This window comes from Wasmannia auropunctata, unplaced genomic scaffold, assembly GCF_000956235.1.
Source record: "Wasmannia auropunctata unplaced genomic scaffold, wasmannia.A_1.0 LD334579.1, whole genome shotgun sequence".
Taxonomy (NCBI): Eukaryota; Metazoa; Arthropoda; class Insecta; order Hymenoptera; family Formicidae; genus Wasmannia; species Wasmannia auropunctata.
In genome coordinates this window covers 600,389-614,976 of record NW_012028311.1, presented here as the reverse complement: position 1 = coordinate 614,976, position 14,588 = coordinate 600,389, and the positions used below count along the sequence as shown (strand labels likewise).

The 14,588-nt window shown below is 37.0% G+C and overlaps 2 protein-coding genes across 2 annotated transcripts; both read right to left on the bottom strand.

Annotated features, from left to right (window-relative positions):
- Window positions 1-7,942: 7,942 nt before the first annotated feature.
- Window positions 7,943-9,760, bottom strand: LOC105458222. The gene is made up of 2 exons (XM_011703367.1): window positions 9,413-9,760; window positions 7,943-8,738 (listed from the first exon to the last, which is right to left on the bottom strand). Exons 1-2 carry the CDS (start codon window positions 9,639-9,641, stop codon window positions 8,512-8,514), a joined length of 456 nt encoding a protein of 151 aa, XP_011701669.1. The 5' UTR covers window positions 9,642-9,760; the 3' UTR covers window positions 7,943-8,511.
- A 1,236-nt stretch (window positions 9,761-10,996) lies between these two features.
- On the bottom strand, window positions 10,997-12,841 carry LOC105458221 (allergen Api m 6-like). Its single transcript, XM_011703365.1, has 2 exons — window positions 12,647-12,841; window positions 10,997-11,958 (listed from the first exon to the last, which is right to left on the bottom strand). The coding sequence occupies exons 1-2, from the start codon at window positions 12,735-12,737 to the stop codon at window positions 11,726-11,728; spliced, it is 324 nt and encodes a 107-aa protein (XP_011701667.1). The 5' UTR covers window positions 12,738-12,841; the 3' UTR covers window positions 10,997-11,725.
- Window positions 12,842-14,588: the final 1,747 nt, after the last annotated feature.

Below are 14,588 nucleotides of genomic sequence, written 5' to 3'. Positions count from 1 at the left end.
CTCTCTTCTCTCTCTCTCTCTCTTTCTCTCTTTCCATTGTGCCAAGTGTACTATGAGAAAGTATATAGTAATCGATCTACGATTTCTTCCAATTATCTCGCGCGATCGAATAATAATCAGATAAATACACACGTCGTTATTACTTTTGAAATATCGACGAACATGCATACATCAAAGAAATATATAGAGAACGTATCCGGTTGCTGTCGCTTTTTAATGCCGTTCTCTTCTAAGCGGCAAATTTCATTTGAATTGTTTGAATTAAACGACGGAAAGATAATTGCCCGCGCGCGTGCAATCGATTTAACAGCTCAGCCACAGGCGTCACGATAATTTTCCGTTCTATTTTACATCGTTGATATATCTAGCATCTCAAAGTTCATTGAATATGCGCGCGCGTGCATAGGGACAAGCGCGCGAAACTTCGTGCGATAGCCTTCTCGCGAAAAAAAAAGTGTGTGCTTATAAATAATTTATCGCTTTCCGGCATCTCCTCTTCGGCCTTTCGGAATTTTACGCACGGGTCTCGACTAAGACGGGCCCCGGCCGTACAGGCTCCTCTCTCGCGCCTTCCGCGTATATCCTTCGGACTCCCCATATCCTCAAAGCTCGGCCCGTGCATTCAGAGCCCGGTAAATTGAATAGCTTGCAGTCTCACTGCCGTAAACGGTCCTCCTTACTTCTCCGGAGTAGCAAACAAACGCGGAGCCCAGGAGGCCTGTAAAGCATGACAGGATCTTGTCAACCGCCGTACATGATTACGGCGAGCGAGCATGAATAATGGAATGCATAATTTATAGGTTTTGCAGCGAAGGATCGGCGGTGCCGCGGTGCGAGCGAGGGTGGCTGCCGGGGGACGGGGAGGGGCAGTAAAGCTAGGGGCTAGGGGAAGACGGAGTTGTGCGCCACGATTACGCCCGATCACGTGTGCATTACGGATCCTTTTAATAAGCCACCGCTTCCGACGCTCAGATAAATCAAACGATCTCGATAAGGATGATCGTTGTCTACGATACGTGCATGTGCACGGAGAGAATTTTTTTTTTAATTTATCCTGCAAATCATGTTAATTGTGGGACAATATAGTATTTAGGCAAATTTTACTGTGCACTACAATAAGATTTTACAGTAAAATTTATTGTAGTGCATAATAAAATTTGCCTAAATACTATATTGTCCCACAAATAACATGATTTGCAGGGTAAATAAATTTGACAGTAGTAAAATACAGTAAAAATTATTGTAGTGCACAGTAAAATTTGCTTAAATACTATATTGTCTCATAATTAACATGATTTAGAGGGTAAATTTAAAGAAAAAATTCTCTCCGTGTAGCATTCACTAGGGACTAATTACTCGAATCTAGACATTAAGGGCCATGGCACACAGAAAAACGTAAACATTGGGACTTATTAAACAGTAAGCGAATCGGCCAATCAGAGCCGAGAATTAAACAAAATTATAGCCTTATGTTTTTTCAACAAATCTCCCGATAATGATTGACCGATTCATTTACTGCTTAAGTCTTATTGCTTATTGTTTTTCTGTGTGCTACATGAATACGTCTTAACGCAGTAACCAGGACGAGTCGAGAATCGGGAGGGACTGATAGATGGATCGCATTACGCTCGTTACAGTTACGCACGTATTTTTTCTTTTTCTCCCGCTTTCGTCGAGAGTAACAGCATAAGCGAGGATACGAGCGCCGCGTGCCCCGGGCACGTTTCGGCGCACGCACCGATACGCAATACGATGGTAAATGAAACACGAGAACGCCGCGAAGTTCAAGTACGCAATATTGGATGAAAAGTGGCCTGTAATGTAACAGTTTAAACGGAATTCGGGGCAGGAATTTCGGTGTGCCCCGTAGAGATAAATCTTCTCCGTTCTCGTCACGTCGGACAGTCAATGAAGTGAACTCCCCGAACGCCTCCGGGCTCCGTACACACGGGATCGTGAATGTCTTAAACCGTGAATTCGTACGCGCGTATTGGAGGATATTCGGAGCGCGTGCTCCTTGCCTAATTATTCGCTCGTCTTGACCGTTGGTTATTCGAGAATGGTGCCCCGAAGCAACTGACATTTTATAGCCTGACGAATAACGATATAACAATGCAACAATATAACAATATAATAATTAATAATATATAGAAATGTACTAATAATGCTTATAATGTAGCACAATGGCACTAAATAATTAAGAACCTTGTAACCATAATGTTAAAACCAATGCTGTAACTAATCGATAAATCATATTAATTTTTTAATCATACATTAGAGAATGTCAAATTGAATCTGATATTAAATCATGTATAGAAAGGAATGGTTATGAGCACAATGACACTAAATAATTAAAAACCTTGTAACCATAATGCTAGGAAATCGGTCCGAACTCTGGAACGGAGAGATAATTGACCAATCGCATTGATCAGCATTGATTAATGGCCGAATTGTTCAAATGCAGCGATTAGTCAATTCTCTCTCCGTCAAAGACTGATCTGGGACTGATTTCTAGCATTGTAGACCCAAAGCTTAAAAGAACTCCCATACACAAAATTCCGTATAAAGCAGCAAGTCAACATTTTTGCTATTGCTTACATTATTGCATTACGTTCTTCACTGCGATTGGTCGATTCGCTCTTACGTGCTTATATGTTTCTCTGTGTGCCATGGCCCTAACAGTCCTAATGTACATACGAATATCATTTGAAAGGGGAAGCACGCGCCTCAAATGTGTACTTCCATGTACGTGCAACTCCATGCGTTAAAGCACTTATGGCCTCGTGTATACATATTCGTCACACTTTAGACATGTTCACGTTCGGCAAACTGCACGCTCGTGTATATATAGGTCACGCCACAACGAACAAGGAAAAAGCGAAAGAATGCAATTTGCAGTACGTAACATATATATATGTATTACATATGTGTTGGTAGATGATGCAGAATATCGAGCAGTTGACTGCTCGTATTTCGTTGGCCAATCGCAACGTGTCGCAATATCGTCTTCATAACGATTAAAAAATGCGACGTCCTACTCTTTCGTTCTTACGTCTCGCTCCATCGCCTCGAGTCTTCCTTCCATCTTATACATCCGGAAAGATTCCGAGAGACGATGACGACGACGACAACGACGACGACGACGGCGACGCAGGTGATTCATCGCACGGAGTGTCTATCGTCCCGCGTTCATGTAAGTTTTCTAGAATCTACGTCTGACACACACACACACACACGGCAAAATTTGCTCGATGCAAGGAGAACAAAAATACACAACTCGACTGTGTACAAATATTCTGCGTTTTTCTGTTTTAAGATTATCTATAGCCTAAGTATAATCGGCGTCAAGAGCGCCCTAAATGGACAGCTTATTCCAAGAAAGAAAAAAAATATTGTCATCATTTATTTTTTTATCTATTAATCTTAAAATTAATAAATAGAAATATATTCTTAAAGAGTCGCATGAAAATTTGAAAGATTACTGAATTTGCAGGCCGTTAAAAGCGTCAGCGCGCAGGTAGAAAATGCAAAACAGGCTTAAATAAATGTTTGATTCCTTTTCTTCAACGCGGTTTTATTATTCTCTGGTTCTCTCAATATAGTATTAACACTGTGTAATAAATGACTTTGAAATTTAGGATTAAAAATGATTAATATGGAAATTTATTTGGAGTATTAACAATGGATTTGAATCCTGAAAATTATGAAACTAATTAGCAACATAATTGGGCTAAAGCTTTTTTTTTAATAAATCAAAAAGACTATTAAATAAGTCAGAAATGTCAAGAGAAAGAGAATGATATTCGACATAAAAGACGCGGCCCGGAAAACGAAATAATCGACTTGAAAGGAATATTTTGAAATTAGAAGGATCATTTTTTGTGGTCCTGATACAATAGACTAGCCACTAGCCGCAAATAATTGTTAAAAAAAATATTGAACTGATAACTTTCAATGTGTTTCCCATGAGAAAGGATGTTGCCCATCCAACTGAAGACATAACTGATCGTTAAAGCAATCTTTCTCAAGTTTTGCGAATCTATAGAAAAAAATTCTCCTTGGTATAAATTAAGATTAGGAGGACACTCGTTCTTTTTTTCTTGTTCGTGTTGAATGAACACTCCTGTTCATTCAACACTGCTCCAACGGTGATGACAGAAACGAAAAAAATATGTAATAAAAGTTCTTGCAAAATGTATTAAAATGGAAATGCATTTTAATAAAACAACACTTACAATCGACTTGTAAAATATACTCTCCTTTCGTTTCATTAATTAATAAATGATTACCTGAAAATTAATTATGCACGGAAAACAAAATAAAAAATATTACTATTTGAATATATTTCGCAAGAATTTTTATTGTATATTTTCTCGCTTTTGACAATCTAAGATAGTGGTGAGTGGCAAAGAGTCGATCCGCACTCATATCTCACTGTTATCAATAAATGCGTTCATTTATTTCTGAGATTGTATAATATATGTAACGTAAACTATATGCGCATTCAAAGACGCATTTATTGATAAAACTGAGGTATGAATACGGACCTTCATGATTAAAAATTCGATTTTTTTTTGCTACCTTCTTATCGACATGATTTCACGGATATCCGAGCCCATTAGCGCTGACTGTTAACATTGGCGCGCCGCGAGATAATTAACTTCGACCCGGCGTTTAACTGTGTTTAGTACACGTGCGGGAAGGAAACTATTTCGAGCTCGCGGCGTGTCGACAAGGAAGTAATATTTCTAATGACGTTACTGGGGCGTGCTAAGTTTCGTTACAAGATACCACCGTCAGTATATTAAATGTAGACATTAGTCAGTTAATGTTTATCGGCGAAAGGGAGAGAGAGGGAGGGAGGGAGAGAGACGGTGGATGTCGGACGTGGAGACTTAATTGGACCATAACTCATCTCGCGCCGGCGTCTTCCACGGCAGGTAAACGCCGTTTCCTTTCCGCGCGCCTGTATTTCTTGGGTCTTTCTTTCTTTCTTACGTATGCGCATGCTGATAATGCCTGATCATCCGTGGCCTGCCGATGATCTTGCGATACGCGGAACTCTCGGCGTGACGCAGTTCGAGCAGGGATGGCCTTACGAAACGTAAGGATAATAAATGGGGATAAGGCCAAAAGAAACTTGTCCTAAACCATATATGAGTTTCATCGGCATGCGTAATTTTGCTGAGAATAGATGCACGACCAAACGATTATGTATATTTCGTTTCAAGTAAAAATATCGATACAAAGATAGAATTCGATAAATCGACTCGACTCGACGGCTCTGGCGGCGGATTTCGACCGCAATCTATGAATGTTGCGGCTTTCTCAGAAAATTCTCTTATAGAGGAACCCGAATATCCTCGCGATGAAATCATCATAATTCCATCGGGAACGTCGACGAGGATATCCGATGCGGATCGATAAACGTTTCTCCGTTGCATCCGGAACACTCCTCGGAATTCCATATCCTGGGGAGCGAGGATCCACGGGGGATGACAAGGCAGCGATGACGACGCCACGGTCGATTCCGGGCCCCGAACTCATGAGGAGAGCCGTGACGGGCGCGAACGTGGCTGGAATCGTGTTCGCGGACATTTCCTGCCGGCTCTTCCGGCGCGCGCTTTAACGGCCGCACAAAAAGCACGCGCGCGTCTGCTTTGTCCCGTTCCCCTCATCCCGGCCCCGTCCAACCGTCCGTACGTTTTCGTGACCAGGCGCCGATCGTCGAGGTTGCAGCTTCCGTCGTCGGTGTCTCGGGTGGGGGGAGGGGAGAGGTCGGGAGGGAGAAATTCCCGGTAACTTTCCCTCCTACGCGCGAACGGCCGCGGTAGGAGAGAGACGGGGCGGGATGGGTCGCACTAGCGATGGGATTAATCCTGATTTTTCATTAGCTACGAGCTAATAATCGCCGACAACGCAACGCGACGGTTGCGCAGTATCTCAAGCTATGACTGATCGCACGAGAAAATACGTCGTCCGCTCTTTCGACTGTGACAAATAGCACGCTCGAGGCCGCATACTTTCCGCGAAATTTACAATTATAGAGATACCGCGCGTATAATACGCGCGAGACGCGTTGCGACAGATTTACACAAGATTACAGTTACAATCTTTCGCTCGAGACTTCCAGCGAAGTCTCGATACGCAAAAGTTGAAAGAGATTTGACGCGAAAAATCATTTAAATACATGTCTCTCTCTCTCTCTCTCTCTCTCTCTCTCTCTCTCTCTCTCTCTCTCCTCTGGATTTAATAAACGGGACAAACGTATTCGCAATCTTAAATAGGTGTTGATTTTATTTATGTTCTTTTCGATACCTATAACTTACTGACGATCCTCGGAAGGCAAACACGGCCACGAGTAATATTCATTTCAAATATCCCTCTTCATCCGCAATGTCGTTCTATCTGAAATGAGGTCGTAAATCAAACAATCCTGCCATGACCCTAATCGCGGTTCCTGATGATGTTCGCATTTCAAGATGCTAACAACCGCATAAATTCTTCATGTCGAGTCCCGCCGCCCACAAAAATCGAAAATTTTATTACGCGTTCTCCTCCGCCCTTATAAAGCCCATCGATTGCTCGATAGCGCGTAGACGAGAATCGGATCGGTCCCATCACTGCGGGGTCCAGCTCGCGAGCCTTTCTAATCCGTTGGTTTGAACGAGTTGATGTTTTCGCGCCCGCTAGTAGATGCGGTAACAGACGTGCTGCCTAGCAGAAGGGGCAAGGACGGCCGAGGCCGACCGAGACTGGCTTGCCTGTACGGGAGGAAGTCGGAGCACGAAGAAAAAGAGAGAAAGAGTGGAAGAGAGAGAGAGAGAGAGAGAGAGAGAGGGAGAAAGAAAGACGAAGAGACCACTGGATCAGGGTGGACTAAACAGCAACGACCGCGCGCGCCCACGTGCGTGTGAGTCGCCGCGCGTGGTACGAAGGCTGGCGCGAAGGCCTGTGTGCGTGCGCGTGGTTGCACGATGCCACCGACACCGGATCCCAAGGAGTCGTGCGAGTTAGGAGCAACGTGGGATTTTACGAAGCGTTGCATCGCGATGGAATTCCGTTCCCCCGACACGAGAGGACGATCTTTCCTGCCCTGGTCCTTCCTCTCCGATGACCGCGTCGCGTGCCACGATCCGTCTTGAAAACAATTAAACAAATTCGTAACTCCTTGTACCTTTCTCCTTTGAACGTAAACAACGCATGCGATTAATCCCTTTAAATTGTTCACGTAGAGAGGGGCTGGTTAAGTACTCGATTCCATTGGAGCGGAGATATGAGACGAAGAAGCTCTCGGAAGGCCTTCGAGTCTTCGGTGGATTTGAAATGGAATTTAAATGGCTCGGTATGATAAAACTTGCATTTACGCGCGCCTTTTTACGTCAGCAAGTCCGAGTTAGCGAGTAATAAACGGCAGCCGCCGTGTTTATCGCACGGAATGCGTGCGTACGCAGGTGCATCGTCGTCAATGCGCGCAAACACGTTTCAGGAATGCATAATTTATCCAATTTAAATTGTACCGCGGTATTCTCTCGTAATCGTTTTCATTTCGGAACATCAACAAAATTCATTTGCGTTGGATCACTCGACTATATATACATACATATACATATAACATAAAACATTGCAAGAAAATTACAATTACATATATATTTATATGTTTAATTATACAGCCAACTCATTTATATATACGTGTATAGATATTTTATTCTATAATAAAATTGCTTATATTACAATTTAAAATAGACAAAAGGAGCTTAATAATTTTTTCAACGTTCTATGACATGTTCGAGCTAAAATTTACATTGATGGTTTTGGCTTGAATTATTTTAACTTTAATTATTATGATGCTCAGACAAAATGAAAGTTTTGCTGTTAAGCATTCGAATATATGAAGGACAATCTGCTGGATTACGGAAACTTTTAAAACTAAAATACATAATTTTTCCCGAAAAAGATTTCGTTTTAATATAAGTTCCGAACGTTTTACTAATGTACAAAATAAATGTATAAAGAAAAGAAGATAACAGTTGTCCGCTTTCGATAACAAAGAATAATGAAAAGCCACTTGCTAATTACATATGTGTAGCCTCTTAATCGAGTCCTCGCGTGTTAATAAATTGAGAACTAAATAATTACATATTATATAGAGTGAACATGAATGCAATAATTAACTAAACATTTAAACTAAATATAACATGTATTAATGTAAGTATTTTTACTGAAAACGATTTTAAGAGTTATTCCCTCAAATGTCGACAAAATTTAACAAATTATTATAGTAATTATAACCGCAGTAGTTATAATAAAAATTAAGATAATATCTGAAAAATAGAATTTTCGAAGTTATATAAAGTTATTTGTCATACAATAACAGAGATGACATTAAAACTACGAGTATCTCGACGTGTCTCATTTACTCCCTTCTTTTCTTGTGTTCTCCGTGACTTATCCGATTTCGTATTTCGCGTTTTATAGTTTGTAGAATTAGAGATCTCTGGGGAAATGAATTTAATCACAATCGGCTTCGACGACGCACACGAAAACGCTGTTCCGCACGAAACCTATCTGGCAGATGCAGCCTGGAACGCACATCTCGCAGGGCGGCGGCAAGGAATCTCTATTCCTGCATGTTCTCTGACAGACTGGGTCCGCGAAACAATAGTCGAACTCCTCATTATTCCCATAACATTCCTGCTTTTGATATTGTTGAGACCAAAGCCAACGACCTTCACGATCTGCAAAGCGGAATAGAAAAATTATAAATTACGCATAAAATTTCTCTCTTGAATTTGCAACGTAACAATTGCATACAGCCATAACGTCAGATAGAATAATTTTGATCTTTTCGACACATTTATTTTGACCGCACATACATATCAAACAATGACATAAAGTACGCATATGTATATACATGTCACACATGACGCACGTGAGAATCAACTATAATTCGAATATAATAGAATGTCAATATTCTTTCCGTTTTATTAGGCAGTTATTTCAAATATATAATGTGCTTTTGAAGAAAATATTACGACATGAAAAAAACGGTTCCAGAATAGCACTGGTAATGACTCAAGCAGAACAATAGATCATGACAAAAAACAAAATCGACAACGTCAAAATGATATTAAAATAAATCGTGTTTAATAGAAAAGTGATATTTAATAATCATTTTGGCATCATTTTGACGTCATTTTTATGTCATGATAATTTTCTGTTTCGCTTGAGAAGAAACCTATCAGCCTATTAAAGGAGCAAGAGAAATCGACGAGTATACAGACACTGATGAGTACACACGTGCAATTAAGCGATTAAAGGGGAATGTCATAACTACGCGAATTATTTTTATTCAATTAATTACTCAAATCAATAAAGAACATGGATCAAAGTATGGTACATCAAAACTTACCGTTTTCATCCTCCATAGTCACGCTGTCCAATTTGTCGAAACAATGAACGCCGATGAGAACAGCGAAAATGAAAAATACCAAGAATTTCATCGTGTATTCACAGCAGTTTAAAACGTGTACAGAAACAACGACGCACGATGTTGACAACTTTAATTCTATTGCTACAATAGCTATCCAACGCTGGACGCACGCTATATATTTGTAAAAGTAACTACAGTCACTCGCCATGTGGCGCTCGCTGTAATTAGGAGACCCTCTAATAAGAGTACGGATAAAAAAATTTTGCCGAAATTAAAGAGACAGATAGGGGTTTTATTTACTGTCTCCCTCTATATGTACTATCTTATTTTAATACTTATGCTGATTCACATTATAATCTTAATATATTAGATAAATTCAAGCGTAGCACTTTTGTAAAGATAAAAATAGCATTACTTAAAATTGGTTGACATTAGGAACAAAAATATTTTAATAAATTTATTTATAGCAAAACATTTATCATGCATTTATTTCTTCCAACATCAGTGATAAAATTATCGAAATCTAAATTGGAGCGAGAGTTGACAAAAACAACGAACCAATTAAAAGTGGGCATTTTATATGGCCAGACTCTTATTACAAAGCCTCTAACAAAAAGAAGCTGCAGTCACGTTAAAATTCAAGTGTGAGAACACTTTAAATATTCGACTATGCCTTTTATAATGTTGATATGTCATACATATGTTAGATTTTTGAAAAAAAAATATATATATATATATTTATTATATATTACAAACTTCATTATTAAACAAGTTAAAATATTTAAAAACTATACATATTTCATACTGATATATATCATAATATCATTTTATATCATATTAATATATGTATATACTTTTATACATTTATATTTTGTTTAAATTATTTTATTGTTTGTTAACTTTTTATACTATATATATATGTATGTGTGTATGTTCAATTATACAATCAACTCATTTATATACAAAATGTACAAGTACTTTATTCTGTAAAAAATTGCTTCTCTTATAATTCAAAATATATAATCAAAAAAAGGAACTTAATAATTCAGTTTCGTCAACGTTCAATTGATCTAAAAGAGCTTACATTGTTTTTAGTTATTACAAGGATTATTTTAATTATTATAATGATCAGGCATGATGAAAGTTTTGCTATTAGACATTCTAATAAGCGATAATATGGTAGAACTTACGGAGAATTTTTAAAACAGAAATACATGATCTTTCCTCGAACAATTTTGTTTTGCTTCAAGTTCCTAACGTTTTCCTAATATAGAAAATAAATGTATAAAGGAAAAAATGTAAACAGTTATCCGTTTCTGACAACAAATGATAATAAAATGCCACTTGCAAATTACATTATATATGTGTAACCTTTCACTCGAGTACTTTGAGTGTTAATAAAGTGAGAAATATATATTATTCCATATTATTATAAAGTGGATATAAAGGAAATAATGAATTGTACAGTTAAACTAAATATAACACATATTAATATAAGTTTATTTTATTCGAAACGATTTAAGAAATTATTTCTTCAAGTGTCAAAAAAAATTTAACAAATTATTATAACAGTCATAATTGTACGTAGTTTGATTAATAACTATGTAGTTAATAAATTAGTACAATTCGTTTAAATTAGACTTATTTTAAATCATTAGAAATTTAGATAATATTTAAAAAATATAATTTTTAACCGTTAAAAAATTGTCATACGACAAAAAAAGATCAACACTAAAACTATGAGTCTTAATCAATTCTTATATCAGTCGATCGACTACAGGCGATAGAAAACAAGCGACTATATCACAGAAAAGCAGCGACGATGGCAATAATTAAATCTTAGATGTGACGGCTTTTTGCATAATAAATCATTCTTCCTTTATTTTAGGTGTTCAATAAAATACTTCTTGACTTCCAAGTGCAAGTGCATCATCGTCAATGCGCGCAAACATGTTTGAAGAATGCATAATTTATCCATTTTAAATTATATCGCGGTATTCTCTCGTAATCGCGCGCGCGTTTTTATTTTAGAAAATTGACAAGATTTATTTGCATTGAATCATTCAATTCTATATATATGTACATATGATGTATAACCACATTCAAGTGTAATTACACGATACATAAGCAAGTGACTTTTGAAGAAGTTCCTAATAAAAAGATCAAAGAACATAAATCGCTACGGCGCGGCAGACGTCTTTATTTGCTCTTTTCCTTGTGTTCTTCGTGACTTATTCGATCTTGTATTTTGCGTTTTATAGTTTGTAGTGTTAGATCTCTGGAGAAATGAATTTAATCACAATCGGCTTCGGTGACGCACACGAAAACGCTGTTCCGCACGTAACCTCGCTGACAGATGCAGCCCGGAACGCACTTCTTGCAGGGCGGTGGCAATAAGGAGTCTCTCCAGCCGTCATTCCTGCATGTCTTTTGACAGGCTTGTTCCGCGAGACAATAGTTGAACTCCTCATAATTTCCGTAACATTCCTGCTTTTGATATTGCTGATGCCAACGACCTTCACGATCTGATAAAAGATTTGAAAAGCGGAATAGAAAAGTTATAAATTACGCATAAAATTTTTACCTTGAATTTGCAAGGTAGTGATTACAGCCCTAACGCTCACGTCAGACAGAACTATTTCGACCTTTTCGACACATTTATTTTGATCGCAAATCATCAAAACAATGACATAAAGTACGCACACATATGTATATACATGTCACACATAACGCACGTCAGGATAGCTATTTCAAATATAATATTATAGAATGTCATTATTCTTTCCGTTTTATTAGGCAGTTATTTCAAACATGTAATGTGCTTTTGGAGAAAATACTATGATATGAAAAAAACGGTCTGGAATAGCACTGATAATGCAGCTCAAGCAGAACAATAGGTCATGACAAAGAAATAAAATCGACAACGTCAAAATGATATTAAAATAAATCGTGTTTAATAGAAAAGTGATATTTAATAATCATTTTGGCATCATTTTGACGTCATTTTTATGTCATGACAATTTTCTGTTTCGCTTGAGAAGAAACTACCTATCCAAGGGAGCACGAAATCGACGAGTATACAGACACTGACGGTTACACACGTGCAATTAAGCAATTAAAGCAGATTTTCATAACTACGCGAATCATTTTTATTCAATTGATCACTCAAATTGATAAAGAACATGGATCGAAATATGGTACATCAAAACTTACCGTCTTTATCCTCCATAGTCGCGCTGTCCAAATTGTCGAAACAATGAACGCCGATGAGAACGGCGAAAATGAAAAATACCAAGAATTTCATCGTGTATTCACAGCAGTTTAAAACGTGTACGAGAAACGACGCACGATGTTGACAACTTTAATTCTATCGCTACAATAGCTATCCAACGCTGGGCGCACGCTATATATTTGTAAAAGTAACTACAGTCACTCACCATGTGGCGCTCGCTGTAATTAGGATAAAAGACCCTCGAATAAGAGTATGGACAAAGTAACTTTGTCAAAACTAAAGAAACAGACGGGAGATTTATCTACTATCTCCCTCTATATGTACTATCTCATCTTAATACTTATGCACGGAGAGAATTTTCTTTTAAAATTTACTCTGAAAATCATGTTAATTGTGAGACAATATATGTATTTAGGTAAATTTTACTGTGCACTACAATAAATTTTACTGCGAAATCTTATTGTAGTGCACAGTAAAATTTACCTAAAAATTCTCTCCGTGTGCTGTTTCACGTCATAATCTTAATATATTCAATTCTTTCAAGTGTAGAACTTTACAAAGATAGAAATAGCATTGCTTAAAATTTGCTGATATTAAGAACAAAAATATTCTAATAAATTTATTTATAGCAAAACGTTTATCATGCATTTATTTCTTTCAACATGAGTTTAATAAATAATTATCGAAATTTAAATTGAAGCGGAAGTTAACAAGAACAACGAACCAATTAAAAGTGATTGTTCCATCTGCTCGAGCTCTTATTAGAAAGTCTCTAACTAAGAATGATTTATACATTTTCCCGTCAAAATTTTTCTCGTAAATATTCGGTTACATGTCTTTCATAATGTTGTTTATGCGTATACCCTGTTTTGAAATTATTCATATACTATAAATTTTATTATTAAACAATTTAAAATATTTAACAGCTATATATTTCATATTTCTAATATTTCATATATTATACTTCGATATCGTATTTTATATACATACGTTGATATATATCGTATATTAATAAAAAATTTTATTTCAATCCATTATTTTTAAAACATTTTATATTTGCCAACTCTTTTACGACGAATGACTACACACTATAGCGGCCGCTTGAAACTGTCCCATGTGCTATAGAACGCGAATTCGTTCTATTTCGTGCGAGAATAACATACCCGCGGCGAGCACTCTCGTAACGAAATGGCCAATGTCGCGAAAGGTTTAAGTACTCGAGGAATCATATCAATAAAGCCCCGATATCAAATGTCGCAATCAGTTTTCCCTTTTAGATTTTCAATATCGATTATTTATGCGCCAATGAAATTTATGTGCCATAAATGGTGATTGAAAATCATTAAATATATTCAGACAGGAAGAAGATATACATATTTATTTCCAAAGACGAGAAATAAAGGAGTTTTGCAGTTTTTTAGTAATGTTATATATACATTCAACTGTATATTCAACTCATTTACATACAATATGAATAAGTATTTTATTCTATAATAAAATTGCTCGTATTGCAGCTCAAAATAGAAAATCGTAATACGAAATCATTAGGAGCAGAATAATCTGTTCTGTTTTTTGTAACTTTCTATCGCCATGTTCAAGTTAAGAAAGTTTACTCGTTTAGTTGGCTGGTTTTGTCTTTAATTACTACAAGAGTTACTTTAACTATTATGATAATCCGAGATAATAAAAATTTTGCTGTTATAAGCAATCAAATATATGAGCAACAATCTGCTAGATCTTACATAGAATTTTTTAAACGAAAATACATATTTTGTTTTAATTTAAGTCCCTAATGTTTTCCTAACATACAAAGTAAGTGTATAAAGAAAAAAACTTAAATAATTGTCCGCTTTCTACAACAAATTCTAAAAAGCTATTTCCAATTTATAAAACACAAATTGTTACTAAAAAGTGACTTGCAAA